Raw genomic sequence first — 13,028 nt, forward strand, 5'->3', positions numbered from 1 at the left:
CTGGGGTACTGCATTGCACATGTCCAAACCCTCCATTTACATCCACCGTTTACTGTCCCACGCTCTCCACAGGAGATCTACAGTCCCACTAATTTGTGAGGAGTTTCCCCTGTAGTTTTCTCCCTAACTCTTCCCTGAGATACCACTCTCTCCACTTCTTTTTAACTATCTTCCCCTGCACTAGAGCAGTAAGCTCACTCCCTATTCAGCCATCTTTCAGTGTCTCCTCAGTGTCATTTTCACCTGCTTGTTGGTCAAAGCAGTTATGGCAGCTTAGGTACAGGAAGAATGATACTTGGTATGGAAAGGGAATTGATGGTGGTGGTCATATTTCATGAAAGGTCAGTGGGAGTGGGGTAGACATTGCTTCATTTAACATATGGGAAAAAATTGTTTGTAGCAGAATGAGAAAGAGATTAGAAAATTACTTGGATAAGCAAGTGATACATAGGAACAAGCATATAAACTTGATATCAGACTTCTTTTATGTAAGTTTTTTATTATTATTTGACAGGTAGAGTTACAGAGAGAAAGAGAGAGAGAGAGAGAGAGAGAGAGAGAGAGAGACAGAGAGAGAGGAGAGAGAGAGAAAGGTCTTTCTTCCGTTGGTTCACTCCCCAAATGGCCGCTACGGCCGGCACCATGCTGATCCGAAGCCAGGAGCCAGCTGCTTCTTCCTGGTCTCCCATGGGGTGCAGGGCCCAAGCACTTGGGCCATCCTCCACTGCCTTCCCGGGCCACAGCAGAGAGCTGGACTGGGAGAGGAGCAACCGGAACTAGAACCGACGCCCATATGGGATGCTGGTGCTGCAGGCGGAGGATTAACCAAGTGAGCCACGGTGCCCGCCCTGACATCAGTCTTCTTTCACTGGCTATCTACTACATATCATTTTCCATGCCTGATGATGAGGATATAAAAATGATTACACAAGGACAGCATTATGATCTGGATTGTGTGTCCTCTGACTCAGAATGTATAATTAACTCAGAATATGACTGACTGCATTTGGGCACAGGGTCTTCAAAGATGTAAATAATGTAATATGACATCAAATGGGTAGATTCTAATCCAATCTGACTGATATTCTTAAAAGAAGAGGAGATTGGGATACAGACACACAGACTGAGGAAAGACCATGTGAAGATTCAGTGAGAAGGTGGCCATCTGCAAGCTAAGGAGAAAGACTGCAGAAGAAACCAAACCCACTCACACCCACCCTGATCTTAGAATTTCATCCTCCAGAACTGTGAGGCAATGCATTGCTATTATTTAATTCCCCCATTCTGTGGTACTTTGTTGTGGCAGCCCTAGCAAACTGATACTGTCAGTACTTTGACTCTTAAATTCCACTGAAGTTGTTGCCAAATAAGTAGGGATTTCAATGCCATGTAGTAATACCTTGAACAGGATAGACAGGGTGCTAGGAGAGCATCCCAAAAAAGGCATTATGGTCTTAGTTTAAATTCCTCATTAGCTCAATGCCTCATTTTTAAAAAAATGTTTATTCTTTGAAAGTCAGAGAGAGAGAGAGAGAGAGAGAGAGAGAATCTCCTACCCTCTGTTTCACTCCCCAAATGCTTGCAACAGATAAGGCTGGGCAGAAAGGTCTGCCATGTGAGTGCCAATATACAATCACCTGCTGACTGGGTGCACATTAACAGGAAGCTGGCATCAGAAACAGGGATCAGCACTCAAACTCAAGCACTCTGATAAGGGATGTGGGTGTTCCCAATGGCATCTTAACTGACAAACCAAAGTCTACCCCGGACTGCTTTTTTTTTATGGTGAAATGAGATATTCTATATAAAGCACTAAAACAATGGATCCCCTCCATATACCCACTCTTTAAACCCTCCTTCATATCTATTATATAATATACATTATATTATAATATATATTATATTTCTCCCTCTACTCATGAAAGAAAATAAGAGTGGATGAATCTGAAAACAACAATAGCAACAACACACAACCACACTGGTCAAGAGGAATATATTCACATTGAGAGATAAAGGTGGAGGTCTGGCTTTGGCAGCTATGGGCCACATGGGAGCAGTGTTTTACAACCAAAGGGCTGCTGTTCTGAAGCTGTGTGTGTGACCCAGGATGGCTCTGATGCCAATGCTAAAATAGTCTGGATGAGTTCATTCTGCTCAAGTTAAGAGGAATTTTCCCGATTAGTTGAAGCTATGATTGAAATCAAAGATTAGTAAAGTAGAATTTCTCATTATTTAAAAATAATAATCCATGAAAATATAATGTTCAAGCAAATTCTAATGGCTATTTAAAGGGTCTATTTTATCCAAGTCCTTAAATGATGAGAGGTTTATTGAAAAGAGTTGGTGCTGGAGGGAATTAACTTGGGAAATCTTTCTGGAAGTGGGTTTCTAATAAGATCAAGTTAGCATTAATGCATATCATTCATCAGGGAGGAGTTGTTTAATTTCTGATTTATTATTTTAATTAAGCAATGTTTTGTAATAGCAGTCAGGATCCAGGGCAGAACGATGGGGTATAGGTTAAGGGGATGCAATACGTTACACCAGGCTCTATGATTTGTTGCAGACAAACAAGCCCAGGGTCATATCCAAATAGATATAAAATAAATGCATTTGTTTCCTGTGTTTACAAAAATAATGCCAGCAATAGAAATACTCTCGCTTATTCTATATGCTGTTTGGACTCATTCCAGCAAACATCCTAGGCAAATGAATAATATCAAATATAGAAACACTCAGTGGCATTCTCAGGTATCTACAAACACATTCTAAACATATCCTAGAGTTGTGAAAGCATTCTATGAAAGTTTCCCTAATAAACATTTGATAAGAGGATATCCTTGTTTATAATTGTTGTACTGGCTTCTCTCACCCCTGTCTGTTCAATAAATGACTCCTCCAATAGAAGTTCAGAATGGCTGTTAATCGACAAGGCTCACATGTTTTATTAAGTAAGAATGAATTCCTCATTTGCTATTTCAAAAGTCAAGGCAGATTGAATCACCTACAGATGATGATCTCCTTGCAGGCTGCGGCTGAGGTGTTGGGTGCCCTTTTGGCTCCATCAGTGGGAGGACCTTCAGATAGCTCTGCCATTGACTGGCATTCTTTGCCACTCTTTTCACGCTTGCCCTAGATTCTACCTCTCGGAAATATTCAACATTCTGTTTTTTGAATGCTGTTTTTCATGTAGTAGGAGTCATCTCTTTATACAACATTGTACACCATCAAATACAGCCTTCAGTTAGTCTCAGGAGTTTTGCTGCTGGGACAAATAAAACCCAAGTTCTTTAGCTATTATACTGTTTCAAGTATTGTTTTTCTTAATTTTTGTTTACTTCTTTGAAAGACAGGCAGAGCTCCCACTCAGTAGTTTACTCCTCAAATGCCTACGATAGCCAGGACTGGGCCAGCCTAACGCCAGAAGCAGTAAACTCAATCCCAGTCTTCCATGTAGGTGGCAGAAACTAATGGTTTGAGCCATCTGCTTCGGCCTCCCATGGTGTTCATTAGAGGAAACTGGAATCAGTAGCAGAGCTGGGGTTTGATTCCCAGGACTCCATTATTACAGATAGGAAACTCAGATCAATATATTAACCACTAGACCAAATGCCTTCTCCTCAAGTACTATTTTGTTGTGCTGTTCTGTTCAATAAAACCTCTACAATGAAAGTATAGGTACTAAATTTTCTGTATGTGAGTGCTGCATACACTGGTACGAAGCCCTGTACATCTGCTCAGCTTCTATCACTGCTAGAATATGGTTTTTGCTTTCACAATTATTTCTAACTGCCCCACTGCTTTTGGATCCATTTAACAAGAATTTCAAGGCCTGAACAACATAATCTTACTGGCTATTCCTAGTTCATGGGTCACTAGCTGCCAAGGATCAGAGAGAGGGTATCACTGTCTACTTTAGGATATGGTAAATAACTTCAACATAAGAAAGATGTTCAGATGCTTGGTGACTAAATAATGAAACTTCAAAAGAGGCCCTTCTTTTAAATTCATAAATTGGGTTAATATTTCTAGCAAAACTCTAAAAGAGTTTGGCTGGCCTTGACATGATCTTCTTCACCAATTGTACTACTATACCAAAATAATTGTCTTCCATTAAGTGTGTATTTCAATTAAAGTCATCATCTTTTACCCATAATTTATTCATGACATTATGGAAAAGTAAATAGCCTTCCCTAAAATCCCATTCCAGAGGATCTATTACAGCTGTGCTAAGTTCCCATTTACTGAGTAATTACTATATGCCAGGGCACTGGGCTGAGTAATTTATATGCAGCATGTTCTTTAGTCCTGTTAAGGTCCTTGCAAACTCTGAATCATTCAGTTCATTTTCTATGTGAAGAAAATGAGATTCAAAAAGCTATGTAAAAGGATCTCAATGTCACCCAGCTGTTTACATGCAAAGCAGTATCAGAACCTAGGATGGACTGATTTTTTCTCCTCTTTCTGTGTCAAAGTCTGGGTTCAAGATATTTTCAAGACTCTGCATGACACATCAACAGTATAGAAGCCCACAAATCTTACCTTTATGAAAACTATTATTTTCGTTATTTTATCTGAAAATATATATTTTGGTCAGCACCTTCATGAGTTGCTTGTGACTCAACCTGGTTGGTTTTCTTTTTGAAAAAAATTAATAATAATAATTCCAGATTTCAACTTAGAAATTAAAACTGATTTGAAAACTGTAGACCCTTGATTGTATCACAGAAATAGCATAGAACTACCATAGTCTTAAAAAAAAAAAAAAGGAGCAGGAGATTGTCAATGTGGTTTTACTGTTGGCGCTACTCATCTGGAGCCAGAATGAGTAGGAAAGCATCTGTCATCAATGTTGCAAAGGCCACTGCCCTAGTTAAATTGTTGTGAACTGGGGCACTTGAGTCTGAGCAATTCAGGACTTTTATTTTCAGCACATGTCCCCAATCATTCCTGTAGAAATGAAGGCCATCTCTTGACTCCAAATGTGCCATTTACCCTTAGCACATAATCTTTAACTTTCATCCACCCAGAAAAAGACAGAAAAGTGAAAAACAAAATGCTTTATTCCCATAAAAACAATTTTGAAAGCATTTTGAGGAAAAGGGAAAAGGAAAAAGTTTTCTGGGGTCTATTAAAGCAAAAAGATGTTTCTACACTGTATGTGTACACCATTGTGTTCCCATCCACTTTATCATTTACACTGTAACATAATCTACTGACCACACATTACACAATTTGCTTAAAATTTTGAAAAAAGCCCTCCATTTTATACAAATTATTGTAATGCTGAAACTTCTTGGAATGGGGAGAAATAACTATATTTTGTGAATTTTTTCTATCCAAGTGGTAACTAGATCTGAAACTGCATAATTTATTTCAACTAGAGTTCAGAAATGGACTCAGAAGATGTATAGGTACCACTTTAACCTGTTAGCATTCTGAATTCTATAATTTTACTGTTTTTTAAGCAGGTGAAGCCCATCAACCCTATATACTCTAAGCAGAATAAACAGTAGTCATGCTGTTATTTAGTACCAAACAGCATTAGGTACTGATTATTAGATCTGGAATCGAGCTTCCCTTATCCAAATCCTAGTTATTGACTGAATAATCCTGGGAAAGTGGTTGAGCTTCTCTATAACTCAGTAGCTGGGAAATGGAGATGATGCTAAGTGCTTTTCTTGAAATTTTTGTGAGGATTCAGTGAGTTAATATACACAAAAATCCTAGCCCAAACCATAGGAAGTCCTCAGTAAATATCAAAATGGCAAAAACTTAAACATGTTTTGTCTTATGTCATGATTCTTCCAAAATATGTTATAGTTGTCTAGCACTCAATCATCCAAATGAACTATTTATTTACCTCATTCCTAATTATTATGATTTTTAAATTGTTTCCAAGTTTTCACATGTATACATTTGCCTATCTTTCATATGTAATCTTTGACAGCCTCTGGGATGATGTAAATGATTTACATTTTTAAAAAATCACACAAGCTGCTGCATATAGAAAAGGCTGTTGGGAAGAAGATATGGAGGCAAGAAACCAGTTATGTAACTGCTTCAGTCAGGCAACAGAGGAGAGTGGCTTGGAGTAGCATTGGCAAAGAAGGGGTTCATGAGACATGGTCACATTTGGGAATATTTTGATGGTAGAGCCAAAATAATTGATTGACTAGATGTGGACTGTCAAAGTAAGAATAACAAAGACTTGCTACCAGCTTGTAGATGGAGTTACTGGGTGACTTGTGTTTTTCGTTAAAAAGATGAGGAAATTTGGAAGAGGCACAGAGGAGCAAGTGGGACAGTGTGGAAGGCAAGGGTTTAGTTTCAGAAAGCTATTTTAGCAACAATCATGAAATAAATAGAGATATTAAGTATAAATGAGATGTATATGTTAGAAGCTCATGGGAAAGTGTTACATGAAGATGAAAATATGGAGTTATAGATTTTTTTTTGACAGGCAGAGTTAGACAGTGAGAGAGAGAGAGACAGAAAGACAGGTCTTCCTTCCGTTGGTTCACCCCCCAAGTGGCCGCTACAGCTGGTGCTGCGCCGATCTGAAGCCAGGAGCCAGGTCTCCCATGCAGGTGCAGGGCCCAAGGACCTGGGCCATCCTCCACTGCCTTCCCGGGCCACAGTAGAGAGCTGGACTGGAAGAGGAGCAACCGGGACAGAATCCGATGCCCCAACCGGGACTAGAACCTGGGGTGCTGGCGTCACAGGTGGAGGATTAGCCTAGTGAGCTGCAGCACCGGCCAAAGTTATAGATTTTTAAAGCCATGTAATCAAGTGACCTCATTTAGTGATAAGTATTGCAGAAGAGATTGGATATTGAAAAAAGGAAAGAAGTCCAGCCAAACAGACTGAGAAAGAGCTATCAGTGAGGTAACAGAAACATCTGAGAGCTTGTGACACTCTAGAAATCAAATGAAGAAGTAAGTACCTCACTTACCTCCTGGCTAGCGGAGGCTAATGAAGAGGGTAATCAAATAAATACCTCTTAGAGTTCAAGTAAAATGAAACTGAGAATTAAACTGTGGATGTAGCAAGATGTGTTGTTGCTGCTTTGACCAAGGTGGCTTTGATCAACAGTGTGATGAAATATTGATGGACTGTAAGAAAGAGAGACTAGAAAGTGACAACATGGAAGCAGAGGCAACAAACAACTTTTTCAAGCATTTTTTTCGCTATAAGAGGAACATAGAAATGAGCCATAGCTGGAGAATGATGTTAAATTGAAATATTTTTAAGATAGGAGATATGGTAATATATTTATGTGCTTACATGGATAATAGGACTAGAGAAAATATCCATTATGTCAGTGGGGAGGTGACTATTGAGAAGGGAAAGGAGTGACAAGAGATAAGACAGAGTATGTATGTAGGTAAAGATGCAGGTAGGTTGGTAGATGGTGGGGAAATGAAATGAAGTACTTTTCTTCTAGATGTTTCTGGTTTTCTTTTTTTTTAAGATTTATTTATTTATTTGATAGTCAGAATTACACAGAGAAAGAGAGGCAGAGAGAGAGAGATCTTCCATTGGATGGTTCACTCCCCAGATGGCTGCAATGGTAGGAGCTGCGCTGAAGCCAGGTTCCAGGAGACTCTTCCAGGTCTCCCACGTGGGTGCAGGGGCTCAAGGACTTGGGCCATTTTCTACTGCTTTCCCAGGCCATAGCAGAGTGCTGGATCAGAAGTGGAGCAGCCAGGACTTGAAGCAGTGCCATTATGGGATGCTGGCACTACAGGAGGCAGCTTTAGCTGCTACACCACAATGGTTTTCAATAAAATAAGAATCCGTTAACACTGGGAAATGAAGAAGAAAAGAATGTTGAGGATTTGAGCAGTGAAGAACTAGTGTAATGTAGCCATATAAGACAATATGAAAGATAATTTAGTAAGAATATACAATTAGGGGCTGGTGTTGAGTGTAGGTTAAGCCACCGCTTGCAATGCTAGATCCTATATGGGCTGTAGTTCAAGTCTTTGGTGATCCATTTCTGATCCAGCTCCCTGCTAGTGTGCCTGGAAAATCAGCAGAAAATAGCTCAAGTCCTTCGGACTTTGTAATGACATGGGATACCTGGAGGAAGCTCCTGGCTCCAGGCTTTGGCCTGGACCAGCCTTGGCCATTGTGGCCATTTGGGGAGTGGACCAGTGGATGGAAGACACCTCTCTCTCTCTCTCTCTCTCTCTCTCTCTGTGTGTGTGTGTGTGTAACTGTACCTTTGAAATAAATGTCTTTTTAAAAAAGAATTTACAATTAGGATTTAAGTATAGTAATTAGAAGCTATTTAAGATATAGTAACATGAAGGGGGAGGCATTTAACCTACCCATTGAAAGACACCCATGTCACACGTGCAAATGCCTGAGTTTGGTTCCCAGCTCCAGCTTGTGACTCTAGCTTGTGACTCCAGCTTCCTGCCAACGCAGACTGTGGGTGGCAGTGGTGATTGAGTTCCTACCACCCATATGGGATACCTGAATTGTATCCTTGGCTCCCAACTGTTGAAGGCATTTGAGGGGTGAACCAGTAGATGGGGAGAGTTCTCTGTCCCCCTCCCTCAAGTAAATCAATCAACAAATATCAAGAACAAAAATACAGTAATACAATTCAAGGCAAACAGTGGGTTCTCTCTAGTAAGATGCATTTACTTGTGGAGAAAATGCTAAGGCTGTGGAAGATATATGCAAGGGAGAAATTATAGTAATGGATGATGGCATCTAGACCAAGTAAGTGGGGAAGTGGTGAGTCAGTGCATTATCCAAATGGAACCAAAGAGCAGTCACTAAAGTAAGTTAATCAAAATACAGGAGGTTCTTTGATTCTTTTGGTAAATAAAACCCCATAAATATACCTTTTTAACCCATGTACATACACCTTGAGCCATCATGAATATTTTTCAAAAGGCTTAGTATAGATTTAAACAACAAGCATATGGTTTTCTTTATTTCTAATTTCTCAGAAAGTAGTGTCCATTAGTACAGCAACTACATACTTTTTATTTGTAATTATTTTAAAAAGTTTTACTGCACTAAAATGAAAAACAAAACATCCTTCACACTGAACAGGCCATTAGAGCACCACCCTTAAGTGCTATTTTGTCTCTCTGCTTGTTCTCGCAATAGCAGATACAGAAACTCTATCACCAAATTTGAATGCTGATTCATTTCCAGGATAATCTGAACATTAAACAAATAGAAAATTTCAACACCTTTTCAACACTCTTCAGAAAACTGTTAGGAGAGCAAAAAGTCCATAAAGTAAGGCACAAGGGTAGGCAATGAGAAGCTGCTGTCCTTCCATATCTAAGGCCGAAATGAAGATCTTAGAGGCTGAAAGACTACACCAGCCAATGATGACCAATGCTGACACGGTTCCAAAGGTGCCCCTATAGCAAACACAAAAAAAGTGGTTGCCTTATATAGGTGAAAAGAAAGGAAATCATTGATTCAGAACTGCCTCTGAAATGTGCTTGGTACAATATTTATAACCATTTTGTCCATTTGTAAAATGAATCATATGAATTCAAAAGGCCACATCCAGTTAGAAATTTTTTGTGTCAAAACACCATAGAAGAGAAATATTGTAGACTCCAGTAAAACTAGGATTAGTAAAAACAGAAATAATCATGTGCATTCACTGTCCTCTGTCAATGTTCATATCCCGACTTCTGACATTCCTATCTGTACCCTAAGTAGGGCCTTCTCTTATAGTGAACAATTTCCTTTCCCCGACCTTCTTTATGAATGGACCCACAAAATAAGAAAAGACAGAGAAACCTATCACAGTGGCTAATCTCTGTTCCCAAGTCCACGTCCCAAGACTTTATCTGAGATGGGAAAGCCTAAAACTGCTCCAGTAGCTTGGAAAGCACATTTGTGTGTTTCTTCTCGTCTCATCCCTTCAGAGCCATTTTATGTGTTTTATGGTATATGTGTCTTGTGTTTTTTTTGTTTTCTTTGTTCTGTTTTTATTACAATGTTACAACAGATTTGTTCAGATCTGTTGTAGCTTCAGTAAGTAATATATGGAAGCAATCAGCTCTTTGAGAACCAAGTCAATGAGGTAGTTAAGTCTGGCCCCTTGGGGAAAAAAAGGGGCATATGAGTGATGAAGAATGCATTTCTTCTCATGTGTGTAAATTGCAGTGCATTATTCAGAAAAACAAGACATAAGAGCTAGAAGATGTCTCAGGAGATATCTAGCACCCAGCTTTACCACAGTGCTGTGACAACAAACTGCCTAGCAAAGTGGGTATCAGGTGAAGATCTCCCAAGCCCTGGACCATGGTTGTTTCCAACACCAACTGTGCTGTCTGACTCCATCATGGCTTGACTCTGAAGTTGAGAACTGTGTTTATTGTTTGTGAGAATGACACAAATATCTGCTGTTAACAACTGAACCAAAGCAAAAAAAAAATTCATACAATGTCTTACAATGTCTTAAATTGTAATAACCCCAAAATATTAAAAATATATTCACTGGTTTAATTAATTTCTATTAGGAATAATATAGAATTATTTATTTTCAACAAAATATAAAATTATATTTTAAATTATATTTAATTTGAATGATACAGTAACAAGTTAATGATCATAGAGGTCAGATAACTTATTCTCTTTTAATATAACTTAAAATATCTCTAAATATCCTTTCTAATTTCAGAATGAAAAAAGACAGTGAAAAATTTCAGATTTATGCTGATTCTTCAAATCCTAGAGTTTTAGTTGCTGTTTTCTTCACTAATATTATGAAGACACTTAAGATGCCACAGATGTCAACTTTATTGAAAATAATGTTTAACAATTAGAATTTTTAAACAATGGATCATGATAATAGTCTTCTGTGAAAGCATTTGACAAAGTAGACTCTGTGGTAATATGTCAGATTCTGTGCTAAACAACAGAGAAAATGGACCAGCTTGCTGTAGCATACAATATGAAGAATATAGAATTTTTCCATGGGAAAATACTATAAATATACTATAAATATAATTCAAATTATATTTATATATCCTGAGCATCCATTTCTTATCATGTTTTTCATTTTAAAATGTTGAGTACTTGCTAATAAAGAATTTAACTTAGAGTAACTCTAAGTTACTCTCCAAAATTCTACTTTAAAATATGAGGCCATATTAAAACAAAAAACTATTTCTAACTAAATCATTCTTAATTTTTTTTTTTCCGACAGGCAGAGTGGACAGTGAGAGAGAGAGACAGAGAGAAAGGTCTTCCTTTGCCGTTGGTTCACCCTCCAATGGCCGCCGCGGCTGGCGCGCTGCGGCCGGCGCACCGCGCTGATCCAATGGCAGGAGCCAGGTACTTCTCCTGGTCTCCCATGGGGTGCAGGGCCCAAGCACTTGGGCCATCCTCCACTGCACTCCCTGGCCACAGCAGAGAGCTGGCCTGGAAGAGGGGCAACCGGGACAGAATCCGGTGCCCCGACCATTTTTTAATATTTGACAGATAGAGCTAGACATTGAGAGAGAGAGACAGAGAGAAAGGTCTTCCCTCCACTGGCCCACTCCCGAAATGGCTGCCACGGCTGGAGCTATGCCAATCTGAAGCCAGGAGCCAGGTGCTTCCTCCCAGTCTCCCATGCGGGTGCAGGCACCCAAGCACTTGGGCCATCCTCCACTGCCCTCCAGGCCACAGCAGAGAGCTGGGCTGGAAGAGAAGCAACCGGGACCAGAACCCGGTGCCCATATGGGATGCCAGTGCCGCAGGTGGAGGATTAACCAAGTGAGCCACAGTGCTGGCCCCAACTAAACCATTCTTAATAATACTATGAAAAAATTATTTATAATTATATTAGACAAAAACAATAAAGGCTTTTCCACGATGTTTATCACTGGAATTGGTAAATTCTCTATATGATATCCTATTCAATGTAGCTTTAAAAACCTAAGACTTGGATCATCTGAGGAGAAAATGCTAAGGGTGACTCTATATTTAGAAGAATTTACACAGAAAGTAAATGTTTATTTCCAAGTGGGTTTAGAGAGCTGGCAGCTGACAGAGGACTATATATTTATTCAGTGTCCCTAACCAATGTGGTAGTGACACACATGCCCTGGGAAAGTGCCCAATGGAAACTTAAATCTGCTGTATCTTTAATGATTTCCAGTTATACATAGGAACTGCCTAAGTGAAGCAAAAAAAAATTTTTTTAAATCTGTATTGACTGAGGATATATGCTATAAAATTCTTGAGCATTCATATCCTCATCAGGATTCCTGGGAATTCTGTGCTGCAAGGAGCCCAGCTGAGAAAGAACAGTGGCTTCTAGCCTAGAAGGTAGAGTGCCTGGGAGCTGAAGCAATTTGTCAGTATTCAGCAGGCACTTACTCTTCCAAAATTAAATAAGTGAATTTTCTGTGGTTGTTATATTACCCATGATAATAGTTCACATTGAAGAATGTGACAACTTAAGAAGTGCCAGTTTTACAGATAACTTGCCTTAATTTATTTTTTAAATCATTGAAATAGGAAGAGCACCTGAGCCAGAACTGACCTACTTTTCTGAATCTGCGCAGCTTTTAATAGTAATGGTTTCCCCAGTTCCACTGCTGAAACGATCAGAAAAAGCTTAACTTTTGCACAGGTGTGGCAAGCCTTAGTGATGACTATGCACAGGGGGTCAATCAGCTCATGCACTTACTGCAACGAAAAGAAGATGGCACAGCTGGAAAGGATGACCATGGGCAGCAGACAGTAACCCAGCACACTCGCCACACAGCCATATGACACTCCTGAAGAGCTCATCAGGTTCAATAAGGCGTGAATCCCAAGGCAGCCAATGGCACTCATACCATATACGTAACCAAATTGAACTTTTCCTGCCTGAAACAATGTAAAGAAAACAGATTTAATGGACACCAAATATTGAAAAGACATCAGAATAACAAACAAACAGAGAACATTTTATAGTCTACTGAGTGCTGTTCCTTATGTTTGGACTATCATCATCAGAAAGCTGGGGGATCAGATCCTGAAAGCAAACACCCTTGACTATGTGA

General features: G+C 39.4%; 1 protein-coding gene across 9 annotated transcripts in view; it reads right to left on the reverse strand.

Moving 5' to 3' along the window:
- The window catches only part of YIPF7 (Yip1 domain family member 7), a 121,049-nt gene that overhangs the window by 85,929 nt on the left and 22,092 nt on the right, over nucleotides 1-13,028 (reverse strand). For 7 of the 9 annotated variants that reach the window (XR_011386223.1, XR_011386221.1, XR_011386222.1 and 4 more), the window contains exon 5: nucleotides 12,671-12,852. Coding sequence is in view for 5 of the 9 variants with exons in the window: in XM_070068178.1 (XP_069924279.1) it covers nucleotides 12,671-12,852 (182 nt within the window). In the remaining 4 variants the exon portion in view is untranslated. Of the gene's footprint in view, nucleotides 1-7,450; nucleotides 7,809-9,218; nucleotides 9,396-12,670; nucleotides 12,853-13,028 lie in introns of those variants that run through there. The other 2 variants (XM_008248411.4, XM_008248417.4) reach the window with 2 other exon arrangements.

Source organism: Oryctolagus cuniculus, chromosome 2, assembly GCF_964237555.1.
Source record: "Oryctolagus cuniculus chromosome 2, mOryCun1.1, whole genome shotgun sequence".
NCBI classification, from domain to species: Eukaryota; Metazoa; Chordata; class Mammalia; order Lagomorpha; family Leporidae; genus Oryctolagus; species Oryctolagus cuniculus.